Source organism: Somniosus microcephalus, chromosome 3, assembly GCF_052327205.1.
Source record: "Somniosus microcephalus isolate GS21.2 chromosome 3, FLI_Smic_1.0, whole genome shotgun sequence".
NCBI lineage: Eukaryota > Metazoa > Chordata > Chondrichthyes > Squaliformes > Somniosidae > Somniosus > Somniosus microcephalus.
Genome location: NC_140989.1, coordinates 50,046,490 through 50,066,235, shown reverse-complemented (window position 1 = coordinate 50,066,235; position 19,746 = coordinate 50,046,490). Strand labels below are relative to the sequence as shown.

General features: G+C 45.1%; 1 protein-coding gene across 1 annotated transcript in view; it reads left to right on the top strand.

The window, feature by feature from the left end:
* Window positions 1–19,746, top strand: part of msh2 (mutS homolog 2 (E. coli)) — a 98,695-nt gene that overhangs the window by 64,400 nt on the left and 14,549 nt on the right. The window contains exons 7-11 of the mRNA XM_085980369.1: window positions 158–267; window positions 3,158–3,281; window positions 7,301–7,451; window positions 9,751–9,848; window positions 15,944–16,189. Coding sequence (XP_085836495.1) covers window positions 158–267; window positions 3,158–3,281; window positions 7,301–7,451; window positions 9,751–9,848; window positions 15,944–16,189 — 729 coding nt within the window. The remainder of the gene's footprint in view (window positions 1–157; window positions 268–3,157; window positions 3,282–7,300; window positions 7,452–9,750; window positions 9,849–15,943; window positions 16,190–19,746) is intronic.

The following is a 19,746-nucleotide window of genomic DNA, read 5'->3' as shown; positions in this document are numbered from 1 at the left end:
CCATTTTGTTGTACATTCAGTGGAATGTTGATATTTGTGTGCTTTGTGCTGGAATATTATTCATTAAATAACATACTGTATACTGGAATAAATATCTCTCCCCTTTTGCTGCAGGCCACAGCTTGTCTAATGTGATTGACACTAATTGTTTTCACAGGCGTACACCAGATGTTACTGAAAGCTGTGTTTATCTCCCCATTGACTGACCTTATCTCTGACTTCGCCAAGTTTCAGGAATTGATTGAGACGACGTTGGACCTGAATCAGGTATGTGGCAAAATTGAGCGAGTTAATGTGCTCGGCTCTTTCAGGTGTGAATTAAGTCTGTGCCAAGACGAGAGAGAGAGTCTGTGTGGGTTAAAGAAAGAAAGAAGAAACGGTTATATATTATATAGTGCCTTTCAACAGGTCGAATTCATTTAGGAATCCAGCCACTGCTGGCAGTGAAAAAGGAATGGGATTCATTTTGCAGCATTTTCAGAAAGTGCTGCTAGGCTACCTAATTAATTTCTTGAACGTCATAAAGAATGAAATTTGGAGAGGCTGTTTAAATTGCTCTTATATAATTTGATAATTTATTATAATTATATGTTAGTGGGAAGGACTGTAATTTTTAGCTTTGTATTATATCTGGTTAAACATGAATTTTAGAAATTCCTGTTCATCAGATTTGTGCTTTGGATATAGTGTCTAAAGCTGTATCCCAGTGCCCGCAAAAGAGCTGCCCACGATGCATCAGAAGGGGCTCTAACTGCACCACTAGCATCTGACTAGGAAGTGCTTCTGAGTTAACCCAAGAAGACACCAGCTCCGGAGGGCCGTTCACAGAAGTGGTATTGACGACAAAAGACCTACTTGGACTTGAGGAAGAAAGTCCACCTGGAAAGTACTTGCTCCAAGTAGCCTGGGGTGGGAGACAGGGGTCTATCTCCCTGGCTTACTTGAGCCTAGGTTGAGTGAACCCAACTCCATTTGCAACGTAGGATAACGGGGAATGCCCTTCATTAGTCTGTTCTGGGCCATTGCACACTAATGTTTGAGTGCTGAGCAGGTGCTTTTCAGGTGGAGATGAAAAAAGGAGTTTCATTGGTGATGGTGGGCCTGTAAACAATTACTGCTGGAGAAAAATATACGCAAGGGGATCTAAAATTTGTCTTTAGTAAAACCAATTGATCATCTTCATGCTTGGTGCTGCCTTCAATCTAGATCCAGAAAAATGGGATTGGGGGCAAGGTATTGACTTGGATAGAGAACTGGTTGGCAGACAGAAAGCAAAGAGTTGGAATAAAAGGCTTTTTTTCCCGAGTGGCAGGCAGTGACTTGTAGGGTACCGCAGGGATCGGTCCTTGGACCCCAGCTATTCACTATATATATTAATGATCTGGACGAGGGAACTAGATGTAATATCTCCAAGTTTGCAGACGACACAAAGCTGGGTGGGCGTGTGTGCTGTGAGGAGGATGCCGAGAAACTCCAGTATGATTTGGACAGGTTGGGTGATTGGGCAGAAGCATGGCAGATGCAATATAACGTGGATAAATGCGAGGTTATCCACTTTGGTGTCAAAAACAGGAAGGCAGATTATTACCTAAATGGCAATAGATTGGGAGAAGGGGAAGTGCAACGAGACCTGGGCGTCCTTGTGCACCAGTCGCTGAAAGTAAGCATGCAGGTGCAGTAGGCGGTTAAGAAGGCAAATGGTATGTTGGCCTTCGTAGCGAGAGGGTTTGAGTACAGGAACAAGGATGTCTTGCTGCAGTTGTACAGGGCCTTGGTGAGACCACATCTTGAGTATTGTGTGCAGTTTTGATTGCCTTATCTGAGGAAGGATGTTCTTGCCATGGAAGGAGTGCAGCGAAGATTCACCAGACTGATACCTGGAATGGCAGGAATGACGTATGAGGAGAGATTGGGTCGATTGGGCGTGTACTCGCTGGAGTTTAGAAGAATGAGAGGGGATCTCATCGAAACTTATAAAATTCTAACAGGCCTAGACAGACTAGATGCTGGAAGGATGTTCCCGATGGTCGGAGAGTCCAGAACCAGGGGTCACAGTCTAAGGATAAGGGGTAAGCCATTTAGGGCAGAGATGAGGAATTTCTTCACCCAGAGAGTGGTGAACCTGTGGAATTCTCTGCCAAAGAAGGCAGTAGAGGCCAATTCATTAAATATATTCAAGAAGGAGTTAGATATATTTCTTAAGGCTAAAGGGATCAAGGGATATGGAGAGAAGGCAGGGACAGGGTACTGAATTTGGATGATCAGCCATGATCTCATTGAATGGCGGAGCAGGCTCGAGGGACCGAATGGCCTACTCCTGCTCCTATCTTCTATGCTTCTATGTAAAATGAAGCAACGGTCAACTGATTTGTAAAGACGAGTGATCTTGGTGTTTGTTTCTGTGTTTCCTACATAACAACAGTGACTACACTTCAAAAGTACTTCATTGGCTGGAAAGCGCTTTGAGGTTGTGAAAGGTGCTATATAGTGCCAGTCTTCCTTTGTGTTATAAATAATTACTCCAGTCCCTCCCAGTATCTTTATCCAGTTCCATTTCTGTGTCTATTTCCTTAGTTTCTCTGGCATTACATTTTTTTTTGTTTGTAGTTTATTTTGACTTCCTTTTCCTATAGTCCATACAGTTTCCCTATGGAGGCTGGAGACCTGCTCTCAAGTCTTTGCTCAATGCAGCTCTTCAGCTGGATTAAAAGGAAAGAATTGCAGGCGGATTACTGTTTTGGTGCAGAATGATGAGTGAACCCCTGAAATGCTAATCATATTTTCTCCTTACAGATGCTGACAGATTTCTTTCCTGTTTCTTGCACTTTTGTTTTTCATAGCTAGATGCAAGGAGATGGACACCTCCCTCCTCGTCGGGATCCACCAGATCGCCACTTGATTCTCCTCTTCTCTCTCTCTCTCGTTCTCTCTTTTTGCTCTTTCTTTCTGTTTCTTTCTCTCTCATCCTCTTTTCCTCCTCCCCCCTTTTGTTCATTTTAAAATGGAGAACTCACCACGTAGAATAGAAATAGAAGCTGGAAATGGGCACTTAAGAGCTCCAATGTGCTGAGCCGCCTTCCTTTGCAATAATAAAGGCATTAATTAGATAAGGAGTTGTAACTATCTCAACATTAAAAGCAATCACTTGATTTAACAGGTGGAAAACCATGAGTTCTTGGTGAAGCCATCCTTCGACCCAAATCTAACTGAACTGAGAGAGAAGATGGATCACCTGGAGAAAAATATGCAGTCAGCTCTCAACCAAGCTGCCAGGGAGCTAGGTATGAAATAGATCTGAGCTAAACCTGTACTTTTTTCCCCCACGGTAGCAATTGATCAGAGTAATTCTACTTTTTGTGTTCATCAAACAACTTTGCATTTATATAGTGCCTTTAACATAGTAAAACATCCCAAGGCGCTTCACAGGAGCGTTATCAATCAAAGTGATAGCTATCCGTGCACTTTCCATTTCGGGCACTCCGTGTCAGCATCGAGCATGGCTAAACAGAGAGTAAAGCCCCTGCTCTGCTTCAACAATGTCCCTTGACCCAACCTTAGAAGAGCATTGCCTACTGAACTAGTGTGACAGTTGTCCAGTTCTCACATCAACCACTCCATGGCCTCCAAGAGTGCGAATACCAGTTAGTACTAAATTAGGGTCAGTTTTCCACTGGGGTTCCATCCCTACCAGGAACTGGATTGAGACTCATTTCATGTTGGACTCTTAAAGCAATCAAACACAGGAGAGTCCCATCCCATCCCATCAATCTGGGCTGGATTCAAATCAGATCCCAGAATTGGAAGGCCGGTGTCCGACCAACTGCACCACCCAAGCTTTACTGATACTTAAAGGTGTTCCATATTAAATATATACTTATACATGTAAACACTAATGTGGTTCAACAGAGCAAAAGCCCCAAATTTTAGCACTGAGATTTTCCTTGTAGTGAGTTCCCAATATCACCTGTGGAGGTTTTGAGTGGATGAGGTAGTTCCCCATCCCAAGAGAGCGAAATTGGAAGATAGTCTGGTGCAATTACTCATGCCCATACACTCTACTGCAGGATCATAGGACGTGGAAACCAGTCACTCCTGCCCTCTTGTTTGGAATTGGGTACATAGCACAGTAGACCTTCTATTTGGTACAGTTTACTTGAAGGAAACAAGCCAAGAGAAGGAAGAAAAAAAACAACCTGAGATTTCACACGGTTAAAAACGAATTTGTTGATAGAAAAATAAATGTCACTGTAAAGTGTAGAACCTATAGATATTTTATTCATATGAGGAAGTACCTAGCCTCCACTTAGCAACTGCTCTTGTGATTCAATTCAGGAGTCCACTGTGTAGAGAATCTCATCACAGACCTTGTAACCCTTCATTCCATGGTGGGGCTTGTTCAAGTAGCACTCAAGCAAGAACCTGCTTGGGATTGTAGCTCAGTGAAATGTTAGTGAGTACAAGGTGTGCTGTTGGTACTGGGTCAGCTGTAAGCACCAGTAGCAGTGTGTTGCAACATGCATAGTGTTTGTATATAGGTCATGGGGAATGGCTCCAAAAACCCAAATGCACATTAAATGCGGAAAACTCTTACCTTGCTGAAAATATTGATACTTGAAAAATAAGGTTCCTTGAGAGCAAACTTCACCCATTGATTATGTGCAATCTCAACACCAGCATTAATACTGGACAAACCTTATTTCAATCCACACATTTTTTTCTTCTCCTTACTGGCCACATGCCTGCTCCTGGCTAGGGGATGGGGCAGGTGGCCTCTTCCACAACTCAGCTCGTAGTGGGAGTTAAAATACAATCCATGGTAGAACTTATTCTGTTTCCTTCCTGTCCTCCACTCCCTTTCCTACAAATAATCTGAGCCTTTGGGGGGAAAATTTGTGCTTGCCAGCAAAGTTGCCGGTGTTACAGGCAACTGCAGTTAATGGCCGCAACGCTAACGGAGTGAAATTGGTCTGGGGGGCATGGAGATTGGTGGCGCAGCGCTCGCCTTCCATGCAACGCCGTCCTGGTGGCATTGCTGGAGGGATCCTGGATGAAGTTTCTGTCCAGGTCCGACGTTGCAGTTTCCCACAGCCTCTGTGAGCGAAGCTGTGGAGCTCGTGGGGAATTGTGGGCGTTGAAGAGGTCTGAGATTTAAGGGGGCCATGCACACTGAAGCAATACAAAATAAAATGCAGTGAATCAATACATTTTTCAGTCCTTTCTGCCTTTTAAGAAATATTCAATATTAAAAGAAGTTCCAAATGTGAATATTCAGCTCTTAAAGCTGAATTTCCTTCCTAACCTCAACAAATGGGAAAACTGCCTCAGCACTAACACATGGCTCAGCAAGCCAGGGAAGGGGCACCGAGGGCCTCACACGTAGCACTCCAGCTTTGTGCGGGTGGTCAACACTGCAAGAGCGGCCCTCTATCCACAGGCCAGGAGGCCCTCCAGAAAGAATGATGTGGGAGTAAATCACTAAGGCCGTCACTGCCAGCAGTTTCGCCCCCCTCCACCTGGCTCCAGTGCCCAAAGAAGCTTCATGACCTCAGACCACTGGTCGAGGTCAGTGAATGCATCTTCAAAAGCCATCTCCTAACAACTGCACCACTAGCCTGACACACTGCTCAATGCACAACCCCCAATCACTCACCTATCAACAATCTGCACCAATGATGAGGCTCAACTCTCATTCCTAGCCTCACCTCACCCCCTTGGAGGAGGTGGTGCTGGCCATTCTTGGTAGGGGCGTGGTTGAGCCCTTGGCCAGTGACAGGGCTGAAAGGATACAAGATGCTGGTATCCTCGCACGTTATCCTCCTTCTGGCAAGCACCTCTTGCTTTCCCGTCCGCACAATTCCACCCTTGTGCTTTCCTCATTTCACACGCCCAAGAAATGCAGCCTGCTCAGCCAGTGGGTCAACAAGAAGAGGCAGTCTGCCCAGCCAGTGGGACCGCAGGCGGATGTTTCCATCCCGGATATCCTGGCCACAAAGGGGCTGTCTGGGATGCATCCTTCCCTCTGATCCCTCCTTTTCGGCTTCCTACTCCTCTGTGTCTTCCTCTTCCCTCTGCAAGCGGATGCTGTGAATGTGAAATGACAGCATAAAATGCTGGAAATACTCAGTTGGTCAGGCAGCTTGTCGACCTGAGACGTGAACTCTGTTTTTCTCTCATGGATGTTGCGTAACTTGCTGAGTATTCGCAGCATGTTCTGTCTTCTCAAAGGCCTTTATTTAGTATCCGAGCCCTTGCAAGCATCCAGTAGCATTCCCTACACACTTTGTCCATTTAAGAGCTGCAGACATCGCCACCGTCGGCCTACTTGCACAGCAGGTTAACCTGGCGTGCTTAGGACCCAGCGCTGGGGTCGAAGTTCGCTTTGGTGACGTTAAGTTGGCGTTGCACGCCGATTGACGTCACCACGCCGCCATTTTATCCCCCCCAGGGCGCTGCCAGTTACCGGCAGCGCAAAGGAGGAGAGAAATATGGTGACCGCCGCGAGACCCGCCACCAGCTGGCGAAAGCGCGGCGGCTGCCATTTTATCGCCATTTCATGGTGCTATGGAGTGTCGGTAAGTACAGGAAACTGTGTGTTATCCGGAGGCTAAGTGTCTGGCAAGCTCGAGCCACCGGCAAAAATCAGGAGCCGTTTTGTTAGGGTTTTTTTTTCTTCTCGTGGCTTTTTTTTTTCAACAGTCAGGCTCTGGAAAGTCTCTCTGAAGCTGTTGCTAAGCTACAGAGACGCTTCCAAGGTACGGGCCGACTGTTTAGAAGCTGTTGCTAAGCAAGTGTGTTTGTTGTCAGATACGGAGATGAAAAGCTCCGTATGCTTCAACATTAACGCTGGTGTGTCCGGCAGTTTTGAGGGAACGGCAACAGCTCGGTGCCGTCGGTGCCGGATAGCACAAAGTTTCCTGTAGATGAATTTCTAGCCCCTAGTCTTTATTCAGTGCCATAAGTCTTTTTAACTTGCCTTATGGATACTGGTAATCCCTTATTTCTCTGACTGGATGGCACTAAATCTTGAGTTCCGCTGGCATCCTCTTACCCCCTCCTGGCAACACCGCTGTGGGTGGCAGGTCAAGGGCAAATGGGCCTCAAGTGACCCCTGGACTATACTAGGTGTCTCACTGACCTATCGTGTCAATGTGAGTTAACAAATGGAGATTGTTTAGCACTGTTTAAAGTTGAAAAGATGTTATTGGAAGAGGACGGAAGCATTTAAAAAAAATACATTGTAATTGAATATCTGTGGGACAGTTTTAGCAAATTATTATCTGGTTGATTGATTTATATGTAGGTTTTGAAGCCGGCAAGACTGTGAAACTGGAGTCAAACGCTCAATTGGGTTATTATTTCCGCGTCACCTGCAAGGAGGAGAAGGCTCTTCGCAACAATAAGAAATTTAATACTATAGATATCCAGAAGAATGGAGTCCGGTTCACTAATGGGTTAGAATTCTGTTTTTTCCTTTCTAGTGCCATAGTCAGTAGTTTGGTTGGTTATCATTGAGGCCTGTCGTACTGGATGGCTACACTTTCTATCTCTGTTTTGGAAATATTATGATTTGAAGGTTACATTGTATCAAGTTCAATACTGTAGTATAAATTATTAGATATAGCATGAAATTCTTTATTTAAAAAAATCCTTTTATGGAAGCTGGTTGGAAGCTTTATATATGGAAGTTGAGCTGCTTTCAAAGGATTTATTTACATTTCCTGGAATTTACTTGTGCTTAAACTCAGTTGCAATCTGCAAGGACTTTGTACCAAGAATACTAGCCTTTAATAACAAAAGTCAGCCTGATGCTGCATGAACTAGGTGAAATTGTAACATTCGCTCAAATGCACTATCCAATGTGGAGCTGAACCATCCAGACCAGAAAGGTTGCAGGTTTGATCTGTACTCTGTGCTGAATTTGCTGCTCTTAGCCAAAGTTGCAGTTTGCATACTGCAGTTGGCCTTGCTGCCCCTGGGCTACAAGATGGAGGGGAGTGTGGGGCGGGGGAGAGCAGACCAGCCAAGCCAGGGCTCCTGCTCCTGCTCCTGATCGCTGCTGGTAGGTGAATGTGTGGGGACATTGGTTTAGGGCAGGCTCAGCTGTGATCCCCAGATGCATTCTGCATGGTTGTCCTCCACTTCTCCATATCCTTCAATGTAGTTGACCATCGCCGTGACACCATGGTTCCATTCCGACCTAACTCCCACTAGCACACGTTCTCCATTGACTTCTTCTTTATCACATGGTCACTTTTGAAATGCCTCTTCCTCATTTTACATGCTGCCTCTTGGTGACATTATCTGTAAGCATGGCGTGAACCTCTGCATGTATGTTGATGGCACCCAGCTTTACCTCTTTGCTGTCACCCTAAAAGCACGATTGCTGCTGTGGTATGTGACAACCTGTCTGACATCACGGACGGGTCAGTTCCCTCCAGCTAAACATTGGCAAGACTGAAACGTTCAACTTTTACCAATGCCCTCCTGACTGGCCTCTTGTGCCCACACTATGCAAACTCCAACTCCTCCAGACCTCCACTTGCTGCATCCTAATTTACATTAAATCCTGCTAACCTATCACCTCTGACATCCATGGAGTACCCAATCCCCTCGCAAATCGATTTCAAAATTCTGTTTTTGGCCTTGCTCACTCTATCTCTGCAGTCTCTTTCAGCCCTATATCCCAGTTCACATCTCTGCTTTTGAGTCTGGATTAGAACGCAGCACCCCTCCCTCCATTCATAGCCTTTAGCTATCGTATTTCTCCGCTGAGGAATTCTATCCCTAAATCAGTTTGTATTACTACATCTCTTCCTACTTTCTGGGGGGTGGGGGGCGGGTACACCATACCTTCCTGTTCCTGCTGGTGAATGTATAATTCACAGAGTAATTTCAGAGCAAAACGGGTCAAAAATTAAAATTAATCTGTCGTCAATTTAGCTGCTGTAGAAACTGTTGCAGTTGGGACTGGGAGCCTAGTATTGGAGCATGACTTCAGGGATTGCTTCTCCAATATTAATGCATCATTAGTCTACAGAATGTAATATTTAATTGGGTAATAGGTTATGAGAAACCAAGTGCGGAGCATTAAGATGAGTTAAGTAGGTGAACTGTCTGTTGGTGCAGGGCCAGAATATATCTCATGACAGGAATGTACAAGATTAAAAAGACCATTGAGGTCTGTTTGGTTGCTCCCAGTGTCTAGGAAATGCAATGCATCTGAATCCCTATCAAGTTTCTCACGATACTTCTCGAACTCTCTGAATTTGCTGATACAATCAGCTCACACTGCCCCCGCTTGACAGTCCATTCAATGCAGTCACCGCTCTGCATGAAGTAGTTAAATCTAACCTGTCTTTTTCATCCTCTCTCTTCTAAGTTTGAAGCTCTTGTAGAATTTGACCGTTAAACTGTGACCTTTACAGAAGGTTGCTTAACCTCGCTGGACACAAGTGTGGACAGGCTGTATCCTAATCGCACTATCCTCCGTGCCTAATATTTTGACGTGCGCTCAGCGTACACTGCTCTGGGAGCACAAAAGTGGAATATTGCCCCTACCTCCTTCCACTGCTGCGCTGCGGTGCAGTGCATGCCACGCAGCCATCTGCTTTGACTTCTGCTTGCCAAGTGCAAAGATGAACATCCTTTAAAATGCACTGCTTAAATCAGAAACAAAAAAGGCTGCTCAGCTGGTGATAGTGAATTTGGGAAACAAGAACTCATAAATCTTTCTTCCTTCCTTTCTTCCAGTAAGCTGAGCTCCTACAACGAGGACTACATGAAGAGCAGGGAGGAGTATGAAGAAGCCCAGAATGCGATTGTTAAAGAAATCATTAATATCTCTGCAGGTAAGATGTTCTGGAACAAATTGCTCTGCCTGTTTTTAACTTCAGGTGAGACATTGAACAGAGGTTCAGCTGATCAGTTTATTTGAACGTTAACGATATCATTCCATAATTGGAAGAAGTGTGGGTAGTTTATTAATTTAGTGGTATTTACAAGTGTGGTTGGAGTACTGTACGTTTTGTAGAGTATTGGTAGTCTGGGTGACTGGAGACTCGTTATTCGACGTGGTTCTGTACAATGTCAACCGGGCATAGATCTATTGTGGTAGCAACCTTTGGCCACCTGCCATGTTACTGTTAAGCAGATTACATTTAGGTGGGGCAAGAAGAGGTGAAACTTTAGTGATGCCCAAGATGAGTGTCATTAGTTTTTAAGCAGATTTTATTTTTAAAGGGTAAAAGTCAGACTTGAATTAGATCGCACCCCGATTATATTGATTTTTGATGGCAGTGCAGCTTATTGGCAGAAACCTCATGATATGATTGTAGTTGGTGTAAGGATTGATGTCCAGTACTAAAATAAGAGATTTAAGCTGCACTGCTGATGGCAGTGCTTCCTCAGCCATCAATATAAAGCCTGCCATAGGAAGCAAAGGCAGCCAGAAAAGATTGAAAGCAGTTTTGCTACAGTTGCGATGTATGGAACTACCCCAGTCATGCGGGAAAATAGTGGCATTGCAGAAAAAAATTGCACATGTGGCTCAGTGGGTAGCACCCTTGCCTCTGAGTCAGAAGGTCATGGGTTCAAGTCCCACTCCAGAGATGAGCACAGAAATCTAGGCTGACACTCCAGTGCAGTGCTGAGGGAGTGCTGCACTGTCGGAGGTGCCGTCCTTCGGATGAGACGTTAAACTGAGGCCCCGCCTGCTCTCAGGTGGACATAAAAGCCCCCATGGCACTATTTTGAAGAAGAGCAAAGGTCCTGGCCAATATTTATCCTTCAGTCAACATTACTAAACAGATTATCTGGACATTATCACATTGCTGTTTGTGGGAGCTTGCTGTGCACAAATTGGCTGCCAAGTTTCCAACATTACAACAGTGACTACGCTTCAAAAAGCACTTCATTGGCTGTAAAGTGCTTTGGGACGTCCTCCGGTGGTCATGAACGGCGCTATATAAATGCAAGTCTTTCTTTTTACTTTTGTGCTGAGGTGAGGGATATTCAAGCTGGTGAATGGAAAATTTTCTGTACCAGGCACTCTGTCAGCATTGAGCACTGCCAGGCCAGGTATAACACAGCCAGATGCAAAGTAAAAGCTCCCTTTACTCTGTCCCCAGCAATGTTTCTCAGCCCCAACTTCAGAAGAGCGCTCCATACTGTGCCAGGTGGGCACTTTGTTTCCACTTCCCACACCTTGCTTTAGCTGAATGGGGTTGTAATTGGTGCCTAATTAGGGGCAATTTTTTTTGCTGTGGGCCCATGCCCTCCAGGAGCAGGATGGAAGCTGCACAGTCATTTCATAAGGGACCTTTACAGCCAACAGACAGCGGAGATTTTTATCCCATTGGTCTAGGCTGGATTTGATCCCAGAGATGAAAGACTCACTGCACTACCCAGTTCATTGCAGTTGTTTTTAAGTCATTTTGGAAGCTTTAGAAATTGCCATGCAATACAGTAGTGAGGCTGGGAGCTGGTACAGGGAAGCCTCTTCAGGAAGTGGTTGTCCATTTATAACTGCAGCATTAATCTATTGAATTTGATTAATTTTACAGGAAACTTTGTGTTATCCGGAGGCTAAATGTCCGGCAAGCTCGAGCCACCGGCAAAAATCAGGAGCCGTTTTGTTAGGTTTTTTTTCCTTCTCGTGGCTTTTTTTTCCAACAGTCAGGCTCTGCAAAGTCTCTCTGAAGCTGTTGCTAAGCGACAGAGACGCTTCCAAGGTATGGCCGACTGTTTAGAAGCTGTTGCTAAGCAACAGTGTTTGTTGCCAGATACGGAGCTGAATGCTTCAACATTAACGCTGGTGTGTCCGGCAGTTTTGAGGGAACGGCAACAGCTCGGTCCCGTCGGTGCCGGATAGCACAAAGTTTCCTGTAGTTAGATAATGGGCTTTGAGACTCCAGGTAGTAATTGATCGTTAGGATTTTCGTGTATGGATAATTTGTCTGTTAAATAAATCTTCCTACTGAAGGTACAAATAAGGTGCTGTAAATGACACTTAAATTCTAGCAACATTATGCAGTCAGAGCAGTGAACAGTGTTTTGATATGCTCCAACCTTGTACTGTAGCATTGTGGGTTATTGGCAGTAACTTCCTGTGTTGTTGAAATTGTCATATATCCAAGAGTTTAAACATCAGCATTAAATTGCAGATGATGCCCAGCTTTATGCCATCTTCAATTTTGATGGTAGTTTGTATGGTCTCGGAAAGAATCAAAAAGCATGTTCATTATAGTCAATTTAGATTAATGTTGCGTTATTCACAGGAGGGTACAATAAAGCAATTATTTTGCATTTTTAAAGCAAAATTATGAAAGTTTTAGGTGCCCATGCGTAACTTAATGTCTAATTCCTTATGAATTAATATCTCAACTTGCTAACTGTGGGCATGCAAGTGTGATGATAACTTGGGCAAGTCTGTCTCCTAATGTGTTGATATAAATTCAGGACAACGGAATAGTCAGGTTATTGGCTAAGTGGATGGCTTCAGTTAGACGGCACCTGTGAATGAGTTTTCCAGATCGTCTGGGTTCAGTTGATTGAAGTAAATTTATTTGAAAAAAGCTCTCTTTATTTGTACCTCATAAATATTTTATGGTTTTTATGGGGAATGTTTATCCTTTTCAGAGAAAGCATTACCTTTGTGTTTATGTTCTAACAGTGAGACAGCCATTGTTATAGCTTTCTTAACTAAAATAGTGGGGACGGATTGATAGTATTGAGGAAACCTGTAATTTATCATTCCGCCTTTGATTTCAGATGTGTTTCCTGTCTCCATTATATTTGTTGATTCAGTCTTTATTAGAATATCTGGTTGGGGGGAGTCATAAATTTCACTATGTGGGGTAAGATGATGACAGATGGAGTGTCTGCTAAATGACATTGATCCTGGAATGAATGTTGAGTATTTCAGTAATTTTTTAAACAATGTTTGCGATTAGGGCATGATTAGAACAGTTTGTTCAGCTATAATACAGTGGCTTCATGATCTGTCTGCGAGTGAGAGATACCTTTTAGTTTCTGCTTTAAAATATCCCTTAAAAATCTTAATGTAATTTACAGCTCTGCTGCATTCCTGCTGCGTAGCTTAGCGGTGACGATCCCTGGCTGTTAAACTCCACCTCTATTAAATTGCTTTCCTTTTTGGTGGAGAAAGAAACTGTTTGTCAGCCAGTGTCAGCGTTGAGTGCTCCTAAGTCCGGTATAGCATGGATTACTGACAGAGCAAAGTTCCTTCTATTCTGCCCCAATAATATGCTGTACCTACAACCATATTAGAGCTCTCTTTACTGGGCAGTTTGACATTTTCCTTTCCCATAGCAGCCTGCCTTATGGCCTTCCTGAGTAAGAATGTCAGTTGGTGCTGAATTGTGGATATTGCCTGTTGAGAGCTGGATTGAGATTGCTATAACTTCATTTCACTGAAGATCCTGACAGCTGTTAGAGAGGAGACTTTCACATCCTCAATATGGGCCGGATTCACATCCAGGTACTACAGGTGAAAGGAGTGCGCCAGCCAGTCCCTTATTCAGTGCAAAACCAGCTAGAGTTTCCAAAACATTGCAAATGGTTATAAAATAAAATGGATAGCAGCGGAAATTGAACCTCCTACAAGTAGATCCTTATCGACTTTGAGCTGTGGTATTTCCAGAACTGGTGCTGTAGTAGCATTCTAACATCAGGAATAATTCTGGCCAGTTCAGTTATCTGTTGCTTACCTGTTCATTGGGAACTATTGCAATTGTGGGGGGGGGGGTTGGAGGTAGAAATCCCATTTTAAATCAGTACCGTTCTTGTGTGACGTCCTTCATTCTTCATCTTTGCTTACTCCCACCATTACCCCCAGTGATGGACATCGACCACTAATACTTCACCCTAACGATACATCCCAAAGTTCTCTCTCCAACTGCAACCTAACTTTGGAAAGGCAGAGTCTAACTGTGCTGCTGGTTATTCTTCTGCAGATCAAGTGGACATAGTACAGGAAACCTTTTTTATACGGGACCGGCGTGGTGCCGGTTGATCAATAAGTCCAGATTACAGAGAGGTATACTTACCAAGGTACGAGAGCCCCGTACACAGCCACAGGTGCAGGAGTCCCTGTTGCACGGCCACAGGTGCAGGAACCCCGGTTACATGGCCACAGATCCAGGAACCCTGGTTACACGGCCACAGATCCAGGAACCCCGGTTACACGGCCACAGATCCAGGAACCCCGGTTACACGGCCACAGGTGCAGGAACCTTGGTTACACGGCCACAGATCCAGGAACCCCGGTTACACGGCCACAGATCCAGGAACCCCGGTTACACGGCCACTGGTGCAGGAACCTTGGTTACACGGCCACAGATCCAGGAACCCTGGTTACACGGCCACAGATCCAGGAACCCCGGTTACACGGCCACAGATCCAGGAACCCCGGTTACACGGCCACAGATCCAGGAACCCCGGTTACATGGCCACAGATCCAGGAACCCCGGTTACACGGCCACAGATCCAGGAACCCCGGTTACACGGCCACAGATCCAGGAACCCCGGTTACACGGCCACAGGTGCAGGAACCTTGGTTACACGGCCACAGATCCAGGAACTCCGGTTACACGGCCACTAATATATAGTAAAACTTAGCGGAACCTACTCCTGAATTTTGCCGGTTAAGAGAGATTTCCGGATATTTAGGTGCCGGTTAAGAGAGTTTCCTGTATGAGCATTCCACGTGCATCTTTTGTGCTTTACTGAAATATGAGTGAAAATGAGTCTTTTGCGTGCCACTGCAAACTTCAGAGCCCCCACCAGGGGGGCAGTTAGTATAACGGGTGTCAGTTACCCCCACCGATCCCGCTTCTTTCCCGCTGTGCCCTCATATTAATCTGCTGTTTTGAGCAGGGCGCCACAGGCAGGAAGTGGGGTTCTGTTTTAAAACATGCAGATCGGGTCTGATGATGTCATCATGACCCGATCTGCAATATCAACCAGAGACCTGAGCAGGGGGTGGGAGCCAGTGTCCGCATCCGCGCCAGGGAAAATCTGCTGGGAACTGGATCCTGGGCCAGAACAGGCCCAGCAGGTAAGCTTAAAATGTATTTTTCAGGTTTTCTTGTAGGCCACGCCTGCTCCTCTGGGCCTCACAAGGAGGCCGTGTGCCTTCCTTGCACTGGGCAACCATCCCCCTCACCCCCCCCCCCCCCCCCCCCCCCCGGCTAAGCTGTCAGTCGGACCGGGCGGCGGGAGACAGCAGCATTTTACAGCAAACTTTGTGATATCCGGCACCGACTGGACCGAGCTGTTGCCGATCTATCGAAACTGCCGGACAAACCAGCGCTAACGTTGAAGCATACGGAAGTTTTCAGCTCCGTATCTGGCAACAAACACTGTTGCTTAGCAACAGCTTCTAAACAGTCGGCCCGTACCTTGGAAGTGTCTCTGTAGCTTAGCAACAGCTTCAGAGAGACTTTGCAGAGCCTGACTGTTGAAAAAAAAAGCCACGAGAAGAAAAAAACCCTCCGTATCTGGCAACAAACACTGTTGCTTAGCAACAGCTTCTAAACAGTCGGCCCCTACCTTGGAAGCGTCTCTGTAGCTTAGCAACAGCTTCAGAGAGACTTTGCAGAGCCTGACTGTTGGGGGGGGAAAAAAGCCACGAGAAGAAAAAAAAACCTAACAAAACGGCTCCTGATTTCTGCTAGTGGATCGAGGTTTCCGGACATTCAACCTCCGGATAAACCAAAGTTTCCTGTATTTAAATGATGCCCTGTCGTTAAGCTCAGCAGGGCCTCCACGTCCCTGGCCGTGCCGGGTTTTTGATGCGCTCCCCGTGCCCTGCCCATTAATATCGGGGCCCAGATACCCACAGTTTCTTTGCACTGAAATCTTAGTGACAACACTGAACAGTATAAGGTGTTTTAGAATAATATCTCTCTCCCTACACTTGCAGGATATGTGGAACCTCAACAGACTCTAAATGATGTGATTGCTCAACTGGATGCCGTGGTCAGCTTTGCCCATGTAGCCAATGGAGCGCCTGTACCATATGTGCGGCCTGTGATCCTCGAGAAGGGCCACGGTCGGATTATCCTGGAGGCTTCCAGGCATCCTTGCATCGAGGTCCAGGATGACGTGGCCTTCATACCCAACGATGTTACTTTTGAGAAAGATAAACAGATGTTCCATATAATAACAGGTAAGTGTTGCTGCTTTTACTAGAGAAATTATTAATTAAAGGATAAGGTAGGAAGAAATGAAATATCATGTAACATACTTGGAATTTTTGATGAAAAGAGAAAAGGAGTCACATTATTCTACTTTGGTCACCTCTCGATCTGTTTGAGGGTTTCCTTGAGATTGTTCACAAATAAAATAATATCCTGGTGTTCAGCTAGGTTTAAGAAGGATTGAAACTGTCGCCAGCTACCTGCAAAACACTCCAGCGCAGAGGTTCCTAAACTGGGGTGCTGCTACGAGGTTATCGGGGGTGGGGGGGGGGGCAGGGGGGGTGGAGGCACGAGCAGAATGGACTGGCCTAAATTAACAATTATGAGAGCCACTGATACAGCCTCGTATAGCCAGAGGTTTTTTTTTAATTCATTCACGTCACTGGGACCATCCCTAATTGCCCCTGAGAAAGTGGTGGTGAGCCACCTTATACAACTGAGTGGCTTGCTAGGCCATTTCTGAGGGCAGTTAAGAGTCAACCACATTGCTGTGGGTCTGGAGTCAGACCAGGTAAGGATGGCAGATTTCCTTATCTAAAGGACATTAGTGAACCAGATGGGTTTTTACGACAATCCAGTAGTTTCACAGTCACCATTACTGATACTGATTTATTTAATTAATTTAAATTCCCCAGCTGCCGTGGTGGGATTTGAACTCGCGTCTCTGGATCATTAGTCCAGGCCTCTGGATTACTAGCCCAGTGACATAACCCACCATGCATTATGTGGTGATCTCGGCAGAGCGTGGGATGTTTGATTCCTGCTGATTTCTAGTAGCGAGCGCTGGACCTATCACAGCTGCCTGCCGACTGAGCATTTGTATGAGTGAAACCTCTCTATAATGCCGATATAAAATTATACGGTGGAAACAAAATTTGATTTTACTTGATAGAACGGCAGCTGATTGCAGGCATGGGATTCAACTCGCTGTCATCTGCACTCATAAATATAAAACAGCACGACCCGTAGGGAACCGACGTCAACAGTGTCCCAGGAAATTGCAGGTTTATACATCTGCTGTTGGGTTAAAGGCTGCTGTTCCAGTAAAGTAAATGGAAGGGAGATAATCCAACACATCAGAGGCCAGCATCCAACAATGAAAGCATAATCGAGAGGGTGAGCCAGCGCAGGGAGGTTGTGACCTGCAGTTAAGAATGTCCGGTCATGTATATGCATCCACGTGTCTGGCTTGATTCTGAAACTGAGCACAGTCCCTAACCTAAAACACTGAACATTGTGCACCATCAAGAATGGTGGGAAACATTCTCCCTGGGATGGCATAGTCCTGTCTCCTGTGCTTCATGTTACCATGTGCACAATACAGTTTTGAATTTATAGCTCCTTTCCACTTGTGGAGAGACCGGGAACTAACCTGAATGGCTCTGCTGAGAATAGTCAAAGATTGTCTTCCCTCTGGAAGTGCTTCTCTTATGTGAAAGATTGACTAGCAGTCCTTGCCGATGCATTATAAAGGCTTTGCGACTTGATGTGTGATTGGAGGAAGACTTTTGATGCAGGGAGTTTTTGTGGTTGTGGTTCCAGCTAAACCGCTCAAAACATAGCTGTTTACTGTGTACAGATACTGCTTTGGGATAGAGACGCTCTAACAGCCACCAGCAGTGAGCTTTTGAGAGAAAATCTTCAAAGGGTGGCGTGGCAAAAGAAGTTCTGTGCAAAAATATTGTTTCTTAGGAAAGGGGGTGGGGCGGTGTACATGGACATGAATCTCCAATTGGGGGGGCAGAGAATGGGGGGCTTGGGCTCACCAAAGACAGTCTGGGAACCTCTGCCATAATGGAAATTGTTAAGTCTGTGGGTTGTATTATAAATAATCACAGACTCCACTGTTAACAAAATAAAACACGTCTTTACTATTCAGAGGCTCGGGCGATTCTGCCCTAGTTAACGTATCACAACCCTTATATACTGGTGTGGTCACTATCGGTATTACAGTATACATGAGCCAATAGATAGTGCCACCCTAAAGTAGTGCTCTTAAAGGCGAACGGTTACATTCTATAGTTCCCTTAAAGGTAAACGGTTACATACACAACACTCCTCCCTTCCTAGCTTATTACTTACAGAATCCCGTTAAACATACAATCTTCAACTTTATATAAACAGTTTGCAGATATACTCTCGATGGAGTCAACGTCATATAACAATTTACAGATATACTCTCAATGGAGTCAACGTCATATAACAGTTTACAAACATACTCTCAGTGGAATCAGTTTACAGGTTCAGTCTCTGTGGGAACAGTTCATAAATTCAGTCTCTGGTATTAATTCGTTCCAGACAGCATCCTCCATAGCCTTTTTTTTTTTTTAACAGCTTGTACTTTCGTCCTGTTGAACCAGCAGTGCGGACTTATACAACCCACTGGCTGTCTTGATAATGTCCCTGGATTTTTTTTACAAATTTAGCACCTTTCGTAGTGTTCGGACTGAGGTAGTAGAAGTAATAATATTTTAAACAGTTATTTTCTGCTTCTTCTTTTTCTTTTCTGCCTTTTTGAAACTCTCCGAGCTCTTTTCCCGGCTGCCATCTGTAGCGCCACCAACTCTCTATGTTCCTTAGACCTTAAGTACTTCCTCAGGATTTCAGCACTTTGGGAGTTCCCATCACAATTTGGGCAGACCACATCCTCATAACATTCGGTGTCACTCAACAGGTCAAAACCCTTCTTCAAGCAATCATATTCATCCTGCTCTTCCTCGGATGTCTGCCCTTCCTTCCCTCCTGGCCTCATTTGTGCGTTCAATCCTTTCCCTTTCTTCAGGGATTTCGTTATCAGGCTATTTAATCCTTCTACTGAAGTAGCTGTTTCCCCATTCTCCTGTTCCCCTGGACGTAATTCAGCGTACTCCTCCATTTCATCCATCATTTTCTCCAATGCTTTCATCTTCTCTTCCTCTTGTACTTTGGCTTCCAGTGCTTGGAGAAGTTGCGCCTCGATGCTCTCTAGCTCATGTTCAGGGCCCATTCCCAGTTGAAACTGTTCTTCAAGTCGGTCAACCTCGGTAATTGCCGCCTCATATTTGTCTTGGGCTTCCTTCCATATTTTTATGAGTTCTGCCATGTCTTTCACCTCTACATCCTCATCTATGTATGGAACTTCTACCGATGAGTCTGTCTTGGCCCTGAGCTCCTCAAGAATTTCCTGCAGCCTTTGGACTTCTTGCTCATGTTCAACCTTTAGTTGCTCATATACTTCCAACGAAACTAGCTTTTCGGAGGTTGCTGAGTTAACCCCCTCCAGAATTGTAGTCTGGGCCTGTTCATACTGTTTTTTCAACTTCTCGCACTCTGCTTGTAAGGAGTCGTAGAGAAGAACTGGAATAAAATCCTGGCTTCCTGAAGATTCCTCTTCATTTGTTTCTTTCGCAATTTCCTGTTGGAGTTCAGCCAAGGCTGCTATGCTATCTGCCTCTCGAAGTCTCACTGCCATCAACTCTTCTTTATTCTTGCAGTCCATCTCAGCCATTTCCCATTTACTTTCATTTAACTGAGTGAGTAGTCCCTT